Below are 19,494 nucleotides of genomic sequence, written 5' to 3'. Positions count from 1 at the left end.
ATTTATACGTTTTGTTTTGGAAGAGTTTATATATGTAATAGTGACGTGTTATTCTAAAACATTATATTATGTTATTCTAACTCCTAAATTTTTTTTTTTATGTAAACCTATTTTTAATTCTATCCCAAACCTCTATTAAATATAACAATTTTATAAAAAGTCTGCAAATCCATAAATACATACAAATATTATTTTATTGGAATAATTTTTTAGGTTTATACCAACCAATGTACTAAATCAAAAATATGGGAAAAATTATAAGAAGATGTTAATTCTGAATTTGAAAAATATGAGATCGACAAAAATTACGTAAAATATTTATTTATTGATTTATAAGTACATGTTACATGATTAATACATTTATTTAGAGAAGATACATTAGAGCACCATACTAGGCAGCTGCTTGTTTCATGGTGACCAATGGAGAAATAGTTAGTTTGAATTTAAGTCTAGTGTAAACATATTTTGGTAAAATTATAAAAATTTTGAAAATTGGTAAAAAAATTATTTCAATAACTCACAAAATTGCCAAAGTTTTCTATAAAATTTAGGTCCCACTGGCCGAGTGGTTAAGAGGCGTTGTCCCGGTAAGAAAGAGATCCTGGGTTATATTCCTAGTTGAGACCGTTTCGTTTTTATTTGACTTATATACATATAGATATTTAAGATCGTATTCCAAACACGTTCTGCTAACACTGTTTAAGCCAGCTCCAAAATTAGCTTTCTCACGTATACCTGTGTTCAATTTTATCAAACCGTACAAAAATATAACAATCCGCCCCATAATAATCAGTTCTAAAATAGTGATTGATTACTTTATTCGTCATTGTTGAACACCAATATTCATTAATTTATGTGGTTTCCTCATAGCCCCATTCATTCTTTGTTGCTACATTCCGCGCTGTCATTCAACTTTGGCAAAACAACAACTCGGCAATATCTCACCCTCACATGGGGCGATACTCAGCGGGGGTAGGGGCCATTTCAGCCTGCGGAAATAGGCTGTGTGCTGAAAGCGCCGGCGTCGTGGCGCCGTAGATTGATAATTCAGTCGAGCGCCGGCAGCGCCGCACAGCTGACGGAAGGTTACGAAAAGCGTCGGTTCTACAAACCGAGGGTTCATTTTGACGTTTGACAAGTGAAAACCGTTTAAATTGTAACAGTTCTGCATAAAAATATTGTGTTTATACATCCCTCAATTATTATATAACATTATAATTAATTAAGCTCCAATATTGCATGTTGATCTAGTTTATATTCCAAGGAAACGAATCATTTATATTCAGTGTGTCAAATATTTGTAATTCGGTCAACGGATCACTGTGTTTTGTTCGTGAAAAGATATATCAAATATAGAAGATATCAAATAACCTAAGGCCTATTTTCATACAAGTGAAAAATAGTGTATTTTTCATTCAATCTTCAACAAAGGTTATCACGTTTATAAAAACCTACTGATTAATAATGCATGCTAACTAGTGGACTTTAAAACGAATTCCTTTATCAAAGATAATGAATGAAAACCTTTTTCGATTATTTTTTTATTCATACTTATGCAATTTTTCTCAACAAAAAATAATATTTAATTTATGTAATGAGTTTAACCTACCTACGACTACGAGGAAACAAACACTTGTTATTATATCGGTTAATAGAATCATTCTAAATATAAGTAGGTACTCTATTTAAAGGGGATTATTTTCTGTCAGTCAGCTGTGTGCAAGTACCTACACTACAGACACAGTGTTCACACCCTCTATTGCCTGTCGTTAAACTTTGAAGCTTATTGGATTATTTATTAATCGAACGGCATGTAATAAATTCCACGTAATTGTGGGTATTCTCTTGTACGTGTGCGATGACTTGGTTCAAGCATTATAGAGGAAAGTCATTGATTAAGTTAAGTATATGATATTTTAGAATGTTCTGGGAAAGCTGTTAAAAATTAAAGTCTCGCTATTTAACAAATACTAATAACTATTTCTTGACAATAGTAATCAATCAAAAGGATCATTAGTTGATGTATTATTTATTACGGTAACTTTTAACCTTTGAAATGCTGTAGCCTCCTTGAAGATGATATTCCAATCCCAATATTCCATAGAATTAAATTTATTCCTAGGAATCTATCTCTTCTACCTTCTCCAGGAAGGCAGTGAAATGTTGTCTTGATAAAAGCTCAAATGCTAGATTACTTTACTTCGTAAGCTGTTTTCCCAGAAATTATGTCTATAATTTCTATCTCGAATCAAGACAAGTGATTAAATCTTAATCCAAGAAAATTTCAGTTTTACCGCATAAATTTTAAGTAGATTTATTTAGTACCTCTAGCCTTAAACTAACATGGCTTCTGATATTTGCGCATCACACTGTAACTCTATCATCATATATATACATTTTCAAAAAGCTATATCTATATAGCCTTAATATCACATTGTTATTCATACAATTTGTTTTCCTTTTTGTATGTAAAGATTAAAAAAATAATAAAATAAAATTCACGTACCTTTTCAGATAAGGAGTTTGCAAGGTATTCGCTTTACGAGTTCATAGTACTTCATTCTTACGCAGTGTTGAATTAACATATTTTTCATTTGAAAAAAAACAATTATGGTTTTTAATTGTCTTTTATTTAGAAAAAAATTATAACCGCTCTAATCTATCTAAATTAAAAATGTAAATGTTCGTTTGTTAAAAATCTTAAATCTCCGAAAGTTCTTCAGCGATTGCTTTGAAATTTTGACACAAAGTTGCATTCGAATACATATGTGTTTTTATATACCTTTATTACATATATGTTATCTGTGACAGGTAAAAAAATGTTTTTTTTTTAAACATGTTGGACATAAAAACAAAACGCTATCTGCTCTATCTGAACAGACAGATGGAGCCACAGCAAAACTTACAGGCGGGGTACAGCTAGTAACAAATAACTTCTCATCGATGTACATTTATTTTTGAAAAAAATATCGGGTAAAATTCGGTTTAGGGGAGTCATTCGAATAACCGAAATTGAACTTGATTTAGACTAATTTAGGGCTGGGGAATCCGAATCTGTAAGAATTAGGTGGGGGTCGGCACTATTAACTGAGTTATAGGGTCTTGAAATTTCGTACGCGACGAAATTTTAAGACCCTATAACTCAGTTAATATAGCCGACCTCCGCCTAATTCTTACAGATTCGGATTCCCCAGCCCTAAATTAGTCTAAATCAAGTTTAATTTCGGTTATTCGAGTGACTCCCCTAAACCGAATTTATTCCAAAATATCAAAGTTCCTTTACAGCTGTATATTAAATTTCAATTGCAACCATCAAACCTAATAATCTTCGTGGACAGTCTTTTTAAAGAATGGTGAGGGTGAAACTGGGACTCAAAAATATCGAGATTGTAGGTGGGATCAAACACAGAAGCCAGCAAATCCACATGAAAGCCACAGCCGAGCTGTAGATCACAATAACAAGTCATAACAACGACCTGTTCGCATGTGACAAATGTCAGCCACGTACGAAATTGTCGGGTAAGCATTTCTCACACGGAGAAAAATTAGTATTGTTGATTTAATAAAATCCGGTTGAAACCAGATTAGGAATAATTTGAAGAGATTCTTTAATAAATAAGCAACATTTTATTTCAAGTAAGTTTTCTCCGTGCGTGATACTATCAAAGTTTTTTTGCGAACCATCCACCTAAACCAAAATCGAACGAGTCATTAAACCACAGAGGTATTTGTATTATTTATTATGGCCGCATTTCCACCACAACCCCCTTAGGTTTTCCATTGAACTGATCCCAAGGGTTAACCACCCCATTAAGTTTCCGCTAGCGCTTAAACCATAAAATCCAACCCTTCATATTGAAGCGATGAATATTGTATAAACGGAGCCCATGCAGCTGTTTATAATATGAACTTAAATATTTATAGATCTATCTATGATTTAAAACTGGTAAAACAATGAACATGAGAAGTTGGCAGACTTTTTATTATAGTTTATATATACCGTATTTTCTGCATTAAAAAGGCCATATTTTTTGTAATAAGGAACTTTGTATCAATCGCAAGCAAACTGTTTTGCCTTTATTTAACAATTGTCCACAAAATTCCTGAAAAGCACTGATTTTCGCTTACTTACAATTTTATTTATAAGACTTTATAAAAATTAATTTCATGCTAAGTATTTGAATTTATTCTCTGGCATGTAAAATAAACTTTGTCGTGTTTTTTTCCATGGACATATTTTCTGCATGACTTTTTATATTATTTTTTTTTTAAAAGAAAGACAAACATTCCCGGGTTACGAATAACCTGACAATATTTGAAAGTCTCCTACTACCACCACAGTAAGCTGAAAATGTTGCTTGTGTTGTGATGGAGGACTTAGCCAGCCGATGAATTGAACACACTACTCCTGGGTGGGACCCAAACGCGATGTCAACTTGGCCACCGACCGGTCAATAGAATCCGGTCATAGAAAGAATTCGTAAAAATATTACTTACTCTTAAAGAGTTGGAATAAACCCATTCCGGAAAATACATTTATAAATAAATTTATTTACGTCACGTTCATTTATTAGATATGTACTCCATGTAAAGATATTATATTACTTGTGTTATTAATTGCTTTTGTCAGTTTTTTTTATTATTTATTATTACTTCACGCTTAAGTTCACTGGTTAATGAATGCATTAACTTTTTTACCGTGTATCTTCTAGTGAATATGTGATAGATATAATTGAATTGAATTTTGTTCGTGCTTTGCCACTTACGTTATGAACCGACAGACATGTGTTGTGATCATGTCTGTGTACTAGAAGCGAGGTCAGTTTTATCTTAATTCACCTGAAAATTCATTTTTTTAAATCTAACATAAAAATATATTTGGGACCTGTCTGTGTCCTATAATGTAAAAGGACTAATTTAATTTGGTGAAATCAATATTAGTATGTATTTATAAAAAAAATTGTATACGTTTTTGTCTTAAGTGCTTTTAGCGCTGATGTACGAATATGTGAAAAATAAAACTGGCTTTATTTTTAGTATTTTTTGTTAGATCGGTTGAGTAGTTTTAAGTATTATTTAAGCTCGTTTTATTTTCAAAAGCACTGGATACGTTCGTCATGTGACTGTTTTAACTTTATAGCTGGTTTAACTTCAATACAGATCGCCGCACCTCTAAGGCGCAGTGCGAATAATTCCAATTTAGACACAGTCTACTGACGCTGGGTTTAAGGTTTAGCCTAACTAATTCAACACTTTGATCATATTGCGAGGATAAAAATATATATGACCTGTCTAATAGATGTGTCGACAATGAGTCAATTGAATTAAACTGAGAAAAAAAATTATGAAAAATCACGAATATTCAGAACGTATTGTAATTGAATAATAAGATTAGAGAACATTCTATGCAAAAACGTAGTATTTAGCTAAAAAAAACTACTTAAAATAATAAGTTGGAACTCTGTTGCTCTGAGTTTAGCTGATTTTCAAAGCAACACGGTCCTTTCTGTTTTTTTTTTTAACTTACTTGTTAGTTAAAATTCAACTGTAATAAGTATATTTTTCACAATCAGTTTTCAATAAATTTCAAATTTAGAATTTATTCGTGACTCGAACTTTGAATCTCAATATTTCAGTTTCATCAAATACCTCCAACTTCTGACGTTTCCCATACATTCTGATGGTAACACGCTACACTAACGCATCCTAGCGGCATGAGTCGTATGGATACATTAATGGATTTAATGTGAAACTAAACTAAATTATAGAAATTAAAAAACCTTACTGCTTGTATTGTTCATACATTTAAAAAATATATTATACGCCAGTAGCTATATATTGCTAATAATACTATTTAGAGATAACTCAATAGCATTACCAATAACCCGTTCTGATAAATGTAATATGAACCCGTAAAGTAATAAAATGTAGACTACTAAATTATCAAAAGTTCTAAGTTACCACTTTGTTCAACCCTTAAATTAAAGAGGCATGAAGGTCATTAATTCCCTGCGGGTAAACCCTCCAAGGTCGGAACCATAATTAAAGGGTGAACAAAATTTTTAAAAAATCACAGTAGTTTTTCATAATCTAGAATCCAGATGGTAGATTTCCAGTCAGGTTACAATCCAACTGTAATTATCATTAAGTTACACTTTCCTCGGCTTTTCCTTAGTGGTGGTGAATTTTTCCGTTGCATAGTTTTGCCATGAAATTTTAATTGGATCAGTCACGCATGCCGAGTCAGTGTTTTGATAAATCTCGTGCTAGGAGCACAAAACGTACAGTGGGTACTTAATTGAAGTTTGGATAACCTCCAAAGTTTCATTATCACCCGTGTGAATTAATGTTATGCAATCGATGTAATGGCTTTGCAACTTTACCGTGTTTGTTTGCAAACATTGTTCAAGTAAGCTTCGTTGATGGTAACGATTCGGTAAACAAAACGTAAAGAAAATGATTTGCTCGAAAAACCAAATAAAAGATAAGCTTCTGTTGTTCTGCCTTTTTATTAGGTAACGAAACCTGGCGTGAAAGATTGCCTCGAGTGTTTAACTATGTTTCTTTACGTAATATAAAGTACCCACTTATTACGCAAAATATTTTAGTAGTCCATTCAGTTGAAAACCATTTGCCAGAAAACCTAAGAACACTTTCGAGCATGTAAACTCGGCCATCCTGACAAATTGGCAATTTCCGAGCATTTAATTGAAGCTGGCCATTACTTTGGATTTATTCCTAAAGTCCTGGGAAGCCTCAAAATACATGAGCACGCCTAATTACGGAGGCAATAGAAATTCGTAAAATTCCCTATAAATAAGACGACAACGATGTTCAGTAGTTCTTGGTATCCGATAATTGACGGCTACACTAAAACGAAACGCAGAAAACCATTATAACTTGTACTATAATTCCAGCTCTTTGAGGATTGGAGTTGGCAATATGGTATCACATATACAAATATAAGCATACACTGCACCACAATCTTAGTTTGCACATCTACCCTCATGATGGACAAAATACCCTCGTGAAAATCTCAAACCATATCTAAGTTTAACTTTTTCGGTTAATTAGGTTGAGTTACAAAACCCGGCATGAAAGATCATCTCAAGTTTTTAACTATGTTTCTTTATAGCTCGCATAATATTTAGTACTTCATTCGCACAGTGATCCAATTCAACTAGAGCAACTAGAACTGCGGGTCCGGTTCATAAAACTTATAGTCCATTCTTCATACCATGAAATCTCGAACCGGAGCGTGATTTCATTCAACCTAGTAGAAACGTTCAATGTAGCTCTAAAACTTATAACCGATATGCAAATTCACAGTACACCTCTTAGATGTTTCCTTTACTTAAACGTTGGTTTTTGCCAATAGTAGCACTTTGTGCCAACAATAGTAGCACTCAACGATCACAAAAGCCACCTTTTAGTGGCTGATGCTACAATTTGAACCGTTTTTTTATATTCCAATTTTAAGGCGATGCACTACGTCGTGTATAATCTTGAATCGAGCCGCTATCAATAACACACCTTACTTAGATGGCGATAAGGCTTAAATTCCCACTTAACACCATCCACCTGTTTTGATTTATGCAAGAAAAAAACATGGCCAAAAAGTGCCTTTTATTTTATTTTGTGGATGTTCAGGCACAAATATTTAAATGTTATTCGCTCAATTTATAAATAACTTAATTCGCCACATTATACAATAAAACCATAACCGAAAATGGGTTCGTAAGAAGGAGATTTTGAACTTTAAAGCAGTTTTCATAGGCCTTATACATTATTTTTTTCTGGGCTTACATATAAAAAAGACTTGAAAACTAATAAATAAAATACTCGATTATTTCAAAGGCCAGGATGTATTCTACTCGCAGTATTTAATTAAAGCATCTGAAACATTTCTAAGCTACCAAATTTTCAAACCAAAAACACATGATTTTGCATTACTACGTAGTGCATCGCCTTAACGCTGTTTCCCAAACATACAGTTTAGCATATTCATCAAAACTTTACATTCAAGAAATAATGATAATAATTTTCAATCAATCAATATTACCATGTAGTACCAGTACCAATATTTATTACCTGTACCAAATTTTTCATCATTTACATACTATAGTATAATTATTAATATTGTAAAATTAACCTGCTGACAAACTGCTTTGACAGTTTAACGGGTGTTAATAATGAAGAATAAAAAAAAATTAACAAACTTACTTACTTTTATTTTTATTACTCAGATTTTCGCCATCGTGCTTAAGGATGTTTTTTTTAATTTTATTTACATTCATAACTAGCTGTCGTGTACCCGGCTTTGCTCAGGGACTTTTAAATTGTTTAGTATAAAGTTTTGAGGTTGTGATGATCTCATAAGGTTTAGCCAGCGTTAGCAAAGTCAGCGTTCGAAAATATTTTTTTACGACTTTATTACAAAACATCGACTTTTCTCTATTTTCTATAAATATAATGTGCATGTATTGTATATATAAACATTTCGGAAGGAATTCTCTAAATGATAGTGAAAACTCTACCAAAATCCGTTGCATGGTTTAGAAGAACTAAACGCACAAACAGACAGACGCGGATGGCGACTTAGTTTTTTTTTTTTTTTTTTGGTTTTAGGCATTTCACCCTGAAGCGACTTAGTTTTATACTATTTAGAGATTTCTCTAACAGTATCTATTGACACCCGATAAAAACGAAGGTAGAACTAACATAAACAAGTTTTCTCTTTACTCTGGATGCCGTAGTCCCTCTGCCTTCGGGCAGTTAGAATTCTTGTGCGGTGTTCACATTCGATAAAGGCTCCAGAAAGTTCTACAGTGTGTATGTGCCTACTTTACGTGTTAATGTCTGATATTTCGAACTAGTAATAACTGCTGATACATATACAGTATCATTCCTGCTCTGGCAGAAAACGTAACGGTACTATGTTCACGTTTTCTGTCAGAACGGCTATATTTTAAAAGTCACTTCGCATAGTAACAGTCACATCCTATCTTCAGTAGTGTATCTACTATGTATTACTATATTTTGTCGTACAGCAGTGGTACATGTATCAAACTTCCTCTTGGCTCTAGGGTTACATTTCTGGCTGTAATAATTTCATGTTTATAATGCGATTCCGTGACATTTGGTAATAATAACAGAATGGGTCCAATGCGTGCTGAGTAACCAGCTACTACTAGCTACCCCCTTGTGACCAATAAAATAATTAATCTTTATTGGAGCCCCGACAGACCCTTGTTACGTAGTGCATTAATTGTACGCTCCTTCAATAATCAAGTTTTTATCAATACCTGTAATAAAAACTACCGTTTCCTTGACCTCTTCACAGTTTTTTTTTAACTAAATTTAACTTTTACGATTTATACTTTTTTATTTTTTAATTATATAGGTTTCTCTAACATGCCATTGACTTGTAAGACTGAAGGGAGTGGGAAGGGGAAGGAGATTAGGAAGAAGATGAATGGAAAGTTCCTGACTATTCAGATCCGGTCACCGAACTCGAGTGTGCCATTTTCAGCAACGATTCTGATATACAGGGTGCTAGGGACTTGATATAAACACTGATTAACATTATTTGGAGTAAAAATTCGAAATGAAATTTTGGTCTCCGGTGACTTTTTTGCAGTTTTTTTCTCCAAAACCTAGAAAATCAGTAGGATTGGACAACTAGGGTCGATGTGATGGGTTTGGTGATCGGCTGAGTGACCATTGTCGACACGAGAAAGATTTTTTATTTAATTGTTACACCCTGTATAATTCCAGTAGAAAATAATGTACATTAAGTGATATTTCATTATTAAATACTCTCAGTATCGTTCCAGTTAAATACCACATTCTGAAATGGTATTAGCCGTGTTTATTGACCAGGTCTGAATAGGTAGGTACTTCCCAACCTTCGTATTTTCTGTCTCCATAATATACCGAAAATCAGGATGCCATAGTACCACTGGTTCCAGACAGAGGCTGGTAGCAGTTGGGTTTCTTGTGTAGTATTCACATTAAAAAAATGCAGAAAGAAAACAGTTTAGAAAGCAGGTTAATTGAATTTTTCATTCGATTATTTAGTACCTAATCCATTTCTCGATTATGCCCGTCGTTACTATATCGATTAGATGTAAATAAATTATCGGTGGGAACGGTTTTCGAAACGCGTCATTTCCTGTAGGTACGAGATAAAATCAAAAAGTTCTGTAAACATGTTAAACATGTTACACAGACCATGATTAATACGAGTTTTGAGGTTTGAAACATAAATTACAACTGAACCGCTTTGATAAAAATATTATTTTGACAAACGCATTAGGAAATGACGAATTAACGTATATTAATAATACTATGCATTATACTACCTAGGTACCCATATCTTTATTAACGTCATTACATTTATAAAATACCCCTGCATATTCATTATCATTATTGGTAAGTATTTTTTCCTGAAAACAGACGTCATTTCAGCTTGCATGAACATGGTTACAATATTAACAAATAACCCTGTATTTATTAATTTTGTAATCATGTTCAGGTGATCTATACGATGATAAAAGTAAAAAAATAGATAACTTTTTCGAACTTCCAATATTTATTTTCCCTTACAAAAATATATTTTCAAAGAAGAATATTTATTTTTCTATACAATTCAACTTTTTAACCTAAAATACATTTGAATTTCGAAAAAGGTTATTCAACTTTTTTACTTTTAAAATCACGAAGGAAGGGCACCTTACCCCCGAACATACTGGAAAGTAATTTCTCAAATGGCTAAATTTATGACATAATTTTTCGTAAATAATGTAATATAATATGTTCTCTTTCTGTTACCTTCGTCGTTTATAAGAAAGAGAGATATTACAACGGAGCTATCAACTTGAATAAACAGCATCTCTCGCGTTCGCCGCCTGGCTTGAACCAATGAATAGTTTTATATCAGCTATCGTAAGATTATTAATTTTATCAACTTATTAATTAACCGATTCCCACCCGTCGTAGAAGTAGTTTTAGTTCAATTCTCTGCCAGCTCAAGTCCTCCATTATTGAAAAGCAACATTTCCCGCTCATAATGACAGAAGTAGGTAAAAATCAAATAATGTCAAGTTATTAATTGTACATAAATGTTAACTTGCAAGTGAAAACATTTTAATATACTACTTGTGCATAAACAATATCATGCATATAACCAAGATATATTGTTAAGTCTAAATTTAAGAATTCCATTTTAATTGTAAGTTTGTTTTTATTTGACTGTGGCTCAGTCTTTCTGTGCAGATAAAGAAACAAAAGCGCGTGTAGGATGGTGCAGTTTTTCAAAAAAAGCATTTTTGTCCACCATATTGCGCTGTTTTTCAAAAAAGCATGTTTTTTTACCTGTCACAGGTGACATACATATAATATAGGTATATAATAACACACGGGTATTCGAATGCAACATTTTGTCAAAATTTCAATTTTCATTGAAGAACTTTCAGAGATTTAAGATTGTGAACAAACGAACACTAACATTTTTTATTTATATAGATAGATATACCTTATATAATGCACTTACAAAACATGACAGCTGTGTCGCCTTTCGAGGGCTATATCAAACTGTAGTGAAGCAGACTATCTATTTAAATTATTTTATGATGAAAATATTTTGTAAAATTGCTTTTTTTTATTACCAATGCTCGTATCTTCAATTTCCGAGCAAATTTTCTGATATTTTCAATGCAATGAAATAAGTTATTACCCTGTAAAGTTTCCTTATTAAATTGCTTGCATTCCTTCGAAAGACAAATCAGCCGTCACGCTCTAAAAAATTACACATAAGAATTTGTTTATAATTTAACCTTTTTATTTTTATTAAAATGAATACCGAAGATTATTGATTTTAATTCATAAAAATCCACACGAAGAATTATTTTCGTCTTTTTTTCTCCAGACATAAATAAACATAGCATTAAATAAAGAGTAAAACATGTTAATTTGAGACAGCATCCAAATAACTGTTTCGCTAAAGTGTATCAAAAAAATTAAGTGTTGTAAGTGATGTGCCTTTGCCGGAAACTCTCCCCTTTCCCACAATGAGTTTGTGGCCCAGCACCAACGGGGGCGGGGGTGGCGGCAGTTCCGTGGGCTCGGCCTCCACGGGGGACCCCTCCCCTTCTCTGAACAGCCCTCCCGATACCATGGGAGATGTTTATGCAGCCTGGCGTAAGTTGTTTATTTCTGAAAATATCAAGAAAATTGATTATATTTTGTAAAAGTATAACGCAATTTACTATGGTATAGGAATTCTGTGAATAGTACTTGTAAATCTCGTTTCCAAAAAAAGGATGTTTCTAATTTAATAAATAAAAATAAATTGTCACATTTTGTAAGTAAGTACTTCGTCATGTAATATTTTGAATCGAGCCGCCATCAATAATACTCCTTACGTAGATGGCGATAAGGCTTAAATCCCCGCTTAACACCATCCAGCTGTTTTGATTTAGGCAAGAAACAAACATGGCCAAAAAGTGCATTTTATTTTATTTTGTATATGTTCAGGCACAAATATCTAAATGTTTTTAGATTATTTTATAAATAACTTAATTTTCCACATTATACAATAAAACCATAACCGAAAATGGGTTCGTAAGTAGGAGATTTTGAACTTTAAATCAGTTTTCATAGACCTATACATTATTATTTTCTGGGCTTATAAAAAGACTTGGAAAGCCAGGATGTATTCTACTTGCAGTATTTAATTAAAGCATTTGAAACATTTCTAGGCGATCAAATTTTCAAACCAAAAACACATGATTTTAAATTACTACGTAGTGCATCGCCTTAAATATCCACATATTTTATTATATACCTTGTATAAGTGATGTTTTTTATTTCAAATTAGGAATTATGCAAACGTTTTTTCAAACTTTGTAGAAAGTTTGAAAAAACATAAAAAAAAGTCTTCGAATTAAAACGTCCAAACGTCGATTTCACGTTTGAAAAAAGAATCCTTTGGACGGGTTGTTTCGGAGAATTTGAACAATTCATCAAATTTCAACGTTCATTTCCGGGTTCTGTAAAAGTCCTATTCAAGTTCTGTTAATATATCATTATAGGCTATTTGCTTGACATAACTGAAATATAAACAGAACTTGAAAAAATCTTTCGTATAACTGGAAAATGAGCGTTGAAATTTGATGAATTGTTCAAATTCTTCGAAACAACCCGTCCAATGAACCATATTTATTTTTTTATTTTTATTTATTGTTTTTATTTTAGTAATTTGTACATTTAAGTTTACAAATGACTAATTAATTATTACATACAAATATACTATGTTTTTTTTTTCTTGCTTGATGTGGCTCCTACACAACATCTTGAACTTTTCAATTGGGGCAGACTTAAGGTTTTCCGGCAGTGCGTTATAGTATTTCATCCCTTTATATAATATACTATTCTGGGTATTCGCTTTGTCCTTCTTTGGTAGCCTAATTTGATTGTACGTCCTAGTTTTATGTTTGTGTATGTCCTTGTTGTATACAATTTTATTCGAAAAATATTTGGGTAGCAGGTTGTTTACAATTTTGTGTAAAAATATCATCGTGTTCAAGGTCAACATCTGTTTCACCGTTAGCCAATTTAGTTCGTTTAACATTTTATTTACTTTTGAATACCTATTTCGTCTGAGTATTGTTCTCATTGCCCTATTTTGGAGAATTTGAAATTTATTTTGCTCTCGGTCGTTACACAGGATATTATATTCACTGTTAGTCATCTAGTCAAAGTAAGGCTTGCTTGCTTGATGATGCAGCAGATTGTCGAAAACGAAAACGGAACGCACAAACAAATTTACAGACAGATGAAATGCAAAACGGTCGATTTAAAATAAAAATATCAAAACATGAATCTACTCGATGTGTTCACTTCTTTACAACAATATTACATTATTATACCGTTACTTATAATATATTGTAATTTGTTTGATGTTGTATTTTAGTAATTTATTTTTTTATAAAAAGTATATTTCTATTCATATAGTTTTAGTATTTTATTATATATTACCCACACAAAGGCAGTGCCTTAGTGGGTTCCCTTTACTTAACTTTGCTTTAATTAATAAATATTTTTTTATTTTTTTTTTTTATTTGTACGTTGTATGTTGAAAAATTAAGGGGAAAAAATGAATAGTAAAAAACACTACTTTACCGAATGAAAAAAAAAAATCAAAATAAACATACAGATATGAAGTCACTGAATAAGTTCTACAGTTCGACAGTTCTCTGAAATTAGTTCTCCGCTAGAGAAAGAAATTAGATATTTGACCAGAAGAAATGAAAATTTAATCTTTCTTCGGGCACACGGACACGCCCAAAAACCCTATATAGGTTTATCTCTTCATTGTTTAAAGGGAACAGGGACCAAAATTTATGAATTTTCCTTTATGATTTATTTTGTTTCTGTAACGTATATTTTGTATTATTTGCCCTAGAGAAAATATTTTTCGTTTACCATGGACGAAAGTATTATTTCCTGCTTTCGATATGTTGAAAACAGAATAAAACTCATCTTATATCTAGAGATTATCTTTTAAAACCTCCACACACCATTTTCACGTGAAAATAAATTGAAAAAGAGTATTTTCTGCTCTGGAAAATAACGAAAATCGGAAGAAAAATTGTGAAAAGCAGTGTTACTTCAACACCTCTCTTTATCTTGAAAAATAACGGGTGGGTAAAGCTAGTACCTACTCTCATGGTTTTGTGTAAACATCTCCTCATTCATTTCAAGATGTTATTTGTTTATTTCAATGGGTAGGAAGAAAAAAACATTACTTTATTACATTTATCGTTAGCATTATTTTTTTAAGAAATAAAAACAGATTGTAATTTTTTTTTCGACAACTTGTTCAACTATCTACCGAAATGTTAAATAACATTTTAAACATTTAAAAAAAATATTTAGTGCTGGTGGCCAAAAGGAAAAATAACACGAGAAAAAAATATATTTACATTATTTTTAAATCATGATATCTGCAGTAGCGAGGCCCCCTATTGTACATAGAAGCTTTCTACAATACCAATATATGGTCACATATTTATTTTATGGTATTTTTCAACGGTGTGACTAAAGTGATTTTACTTTGTCACATTGTAATTTATTTTAATATTAGTTGGTACGGAAAAATTGATCTGACTTCAAAGGAAACCGTTGATGAAATAAAATATTTTTATTTTTAGGCCCGACTTTTACTTCTTAAAGATACCTTTTCAACGAATTTCGTTTTATGAATAATTTTATACCATAAACTTAATTTAAACCCTGGTTAGGATATTAGGTGTTATGTTTTATGAACGTTGAATAAAAACCGTAAAAATAATTTGTACCTAAATGGTTAAGGCTGTAAATTTCTTAATAGTTAAAAGGAAGTAAGTAAATCATCAAACATCTGTGCTGTATTAGCAGTGAACATACTAAACATTTTAATCTTGGCATAAATGAACTCCTTCATTTTGAAGCTTGTTTGAGATACTAATGACATAGTTGAATATTCATCAATTCTAATTCAGAAGAAAAACACAGTTTTCAACGACTTTGCATAATGTGTTGTCAAATAATTTGACTCCCTCGCACATTAATTTGTCATTTGTGTAAATATTTTGCAAATTTCCAGGGAATAGATTAAATTATTTTTTAGTTTTATGATGTGTCAACACTTTTCGTGGCAATTTCATTTGGTATTTTGTGAATTTTTTCTTCACTTCTTAAAAACCATTCTGCACTAGTGACAAGAATTTTTTCCCGCCGACAAACCGATCATGCGCTGGTGGCACTGGAATTTCACCCTAGCTGGAATTTTTTGAGATGCGAACTTGTGTGCCATGAGAAAGTGAATATATTTTTTTCAATTACACCTTATCTTTGAGAATCTTCTGGGTAGGTACTGTGTCCTGCTCAGAACAAAGCCTTTCTTTAGATTTTTCGATCCTTACCAGCTCCCAACCAAAGCTTGCAGTTCTCTTTTTCTCACTCGAATGAATACTATTATATTTCTCCTGAGAAGAGAACTGGCTAGGAGCAGAAATATTTGTGGCTCAATGGCTCAATAGCGAAGACGTCCTTCGGTATCAGTTTGTTACCTCTGTGATTATTCCCATTTTCCATGTATTGTCCTTATCCACTGCAGACTATAGACCAACCAATAAAACTGTGCTTTGAACATGTCGTATGATCGAAGTTAATTCTATTGTTTATCTGGTAAAATTACTCAAATATTAAATTTTATATTTGCGGCACGTTTCAGAGTGTTGGATACTTTCAGTATCGCTCTAGCGTAAGACCAACATTCAGAAATGAAACGTTGCTTGAAATGGCTTTAGCTGTGTTTGGTGACCAGATCTGAATAGCTATGCACTTCCCATCTTCCTCTTCCCCATCTCCTTTCCTCCCCTCTACCTTTAGGTAGTGGCGGCTGAGCTAGGATAACCCCACGTAACTGAAAAATCTTCACACAATAAAAAAGAAATTTCTAATAAAAAATCCAAAAAAAAATCATCTACAACAACATCATTAAAGTCTAATTATTCAATCTTAGTGCTCTAGCTCACTTAAAAGTCACGAGCTGTATAAATAATTTAAATAATTATTGGTGATGCCATAGTTCGCCTTCCTGGGCGACAGCAATTGGGACTCTTGTGCGCTACTCTCATATAAATAAAGTATATCCAATTTTTCGTCGGACAGAAGATTACACGTACCTTATATGATACGTGAGCCAAACTTCTCATCAAGTAACCTAGACTTTTTTTCCAAAAAACCTCGTGACTTTTAATAACTAACTTTTTTCGTAACAATTATTTTACAAGCAATAATTATTTGCCTGAAACATTCATCCACATTGAAAAATCTCCTGATAAAAGATACATGACGCCAACGGGACTCGAACCCGTGTCCCTTCGATTTCCGGTCGACAGCTCTGACCACTGAGCTATGGCGACTTATCTCTTATCCGCGAAATAATTCAATATATACTAGTGTTTCATTCAACAATTACTGCTTGTTACATTTACTGAGTGTTTCAGGCGAATAATTATTGCTTGTAAAATAAGTGTTACCCTTTGTGCTATGTATAAAAAATCTTGTCTTAAACATTAGTTTACCAAAAAATAATAACTTTTTTCGTGTTTCAGATGAAATGCTAGAAGCCGAGGGAGGCAGTATGGCCGTGAGGGTTGGTGCATTAGAAAGGAGGGCCCTGGAACAAGGGGAACAGCTATTGTGCCTTCGCTCATCCCTTGCCGATGCTCTCAGAAGGCTATCACTACTGGAGTCCCCGAGAAATGGGACTCACACCACACCAAATACTCCTACTAGATGTAAGTAGCAAATTTGACAAATCTCTTCAATTTATAAAATTTATTGGTAAAGGTAAGAGACAAACAGCTTATATATAAAATATAAATATAAATATATACATGTTAAATACAGTCAAGCCAAAAAAGTCTCCTATATTAAAATTGATTGGAGATGGAGTTTTATTGCATAAAAAAAATATATATATATATTTTAGGTGAGGAGGGGAGGAATAGGAATTTAGGATGAGGATATGAGATGCTCTGTATACATTCCATACTATTGTATTAATTTTATATCGTACGAGTTACTTCTAATCGATATTTGTGAAGTGTATTGCTAAAAATGTCTATGTTTTGAAATTTAGTATTATGTTGGGCACATATACGTGGAATTGGTGAATTTTTTCTAAAGTTAGTTCTATATGTAGGTAAATGAAACAAATGGGATTGCCGTGTTGATCTTGTTGGAATATGAATATTTATTAAATTCATTAGCTCTGGTGAGTCGAGGCCATTGTTAAGAATTTTAAATAATAAGATTTGGTCAAAAATCAAACGTCGTGTATGAAGTGAGTTGAAGTTGTGGTAATTAATAGAATCGGCGTAATTTGAGAAATGTAAGTTTTGTTTATAATTAATGTGTTTAAATTTTTTTTTTGAATTCTTTCGATTCTCTCAATGTGAGCTTGGTAAAAAGAAGTCCAGATCGGTGTGCAGTGTTCTAGGTGGGGACGGATGAACGCTGTGTAAAGGGAATATAGAGTCTTAAGGTTGCGGACAGGTTTCGTTAAACGTATTATAAATCCTAGCATTTTGTTGGCTTTGTTGATGATTGCATCAGTGTGTTGAATGAAGTTTAATTTCACATCCAGTATTACCCCAAGGTCTCTGATAGAATCTACTATCAGAGACCTTTATAAAATCTGTATATGCGATAGCTACTGAGGAAATAATCTATCTCTCTATCTATAGATGTATAATATAAAGAATATTGCCGGCATGGCTTTGTTTTTTGTATCATTTATGAGAAATCAACATTTGAATAGAACGTTTGTTTGAGATGGCAGCCAGATTTGACAGCCTTCGTGGTTTAGCGGTAAGATTCCCGACTAGCAATCTGGAGGTCGCGGGTTCAAATCCCGGAGTGCGCCGCAAGTAAATTTATTAATTTAGTTGTGTTATTTAACAATTTATTAATTATAAATAATACATAGTGAATTTGCGACACGTTGCAGAGTGGAAGATACTCTCAGTAGCGCCCACCATTCAGAATTGAAATGTTGTTTGAAATGGCTTTAGCCGTGTTTGGTGACCAGTACAGAATACTACCCTCTACCCTCAGTCTAATAACACATCCCAATTGGGGATGCCATAGTCTCACTGGCTCCAGATGGTTGGCAGCATTTTCAGACTCTTCTATAGTATTCACATATAAAAAAAATATAACGTCATATAGTAGTAGATATAAATATCCAAGTCATCAGTCATTTCCCATCTTGTCCCCAAAGAGTTGTACCATAAATCATCCAACAAACAAAGAATTACCATTGATATTCTCAAGTATCGGTAAGTATTGCATAAGATTCTCCCCAAGGCGTAATTTTTCACATTTATCCAAGAACCACATAAAACATAGATGATAAAAGTTTGGTCCCTTATGTCACATGCATTAGATATTGTAGAAGAAATACGGTGTATAAAACACGAAATGGAACTTACAGAAAACATTAAATCAAAAACAATATATTTTGTAATCTTTATAAAACAGTGTTGGAGTATTTTGTTAAAGCGGCTTACCATGAAGTTAAAAAGCCTATATTTTTTCATAATCCCTTAACAATTATCATATTGTGCGTTCTTTCGCATTATATGGCTTCCTAAAATGATAAACAACAACAAGTAACGGCCTTGCGAACTGATTAACAATATTATGAAACAAAGCCGTACTTCTCGTAATTTTAAGAAGGTTACTTCCATTCCTAATTAAAATCCATTTTCTGTATTTTTATAATGAATACCTAATTGGTTATTCCTTGGTATTTGCTCTACTTGTTATATATACCAAGATTACCGATCTTACTATGATATTTCAGAGGGAAAGTAAAACCAGGCAATGCGTATTTTTTTAAATTACTATTTCATATTAATGTTACGTGTGCTTTAC

General features: G+C 32.5%; 1 protein-coding gene across 2 annotated transcripts in view; it reads left to right on the top strand.

Moving 5' to 3' along the window:
* LOC149415289 (echinoderm microtubule-associated protein-like 1) overlaps window positions 1-19,494 on the top strand; it is a 191,891-nt gene that overhangs the window by 121,811 nt on the left and 50,586 nt on the right. For both annotated transcript variants that reach the window (XM_089642463.1, XM_089642464.1), the window contains one exon: window positions 17,166-17,351. In XM_089642463.1, the coding sequence (XP_089498589.1) occupies window positions 17,166-17,351 (186 nt within the window). The remainder of the gene's footprint in view (window positions 1-17,165; window positions 17,352-19,494) is intronic.

Source organism: Hesperophylax consimilis, chromosome 18, assembly GCF_061612785.1.
Source record: "Hesperophylax consimilis isolate HC1 chromosome 18, BYU_Hcon_1.0, whole genome shotgun sequence".
In the NCBI taxonomy this organism is placed as follows: Eukaryota; Metazoa; Arthropoda; class Insecta; order Trichoptera; family Limnephilidae; genus Hesperophylax; species Hesperophylax consimilis.
The sequence above is the reverse complement of the archived record's forward strand: the minus strand, read 5'-3'. Positions and strand labels throughout refer to the sequence as shown.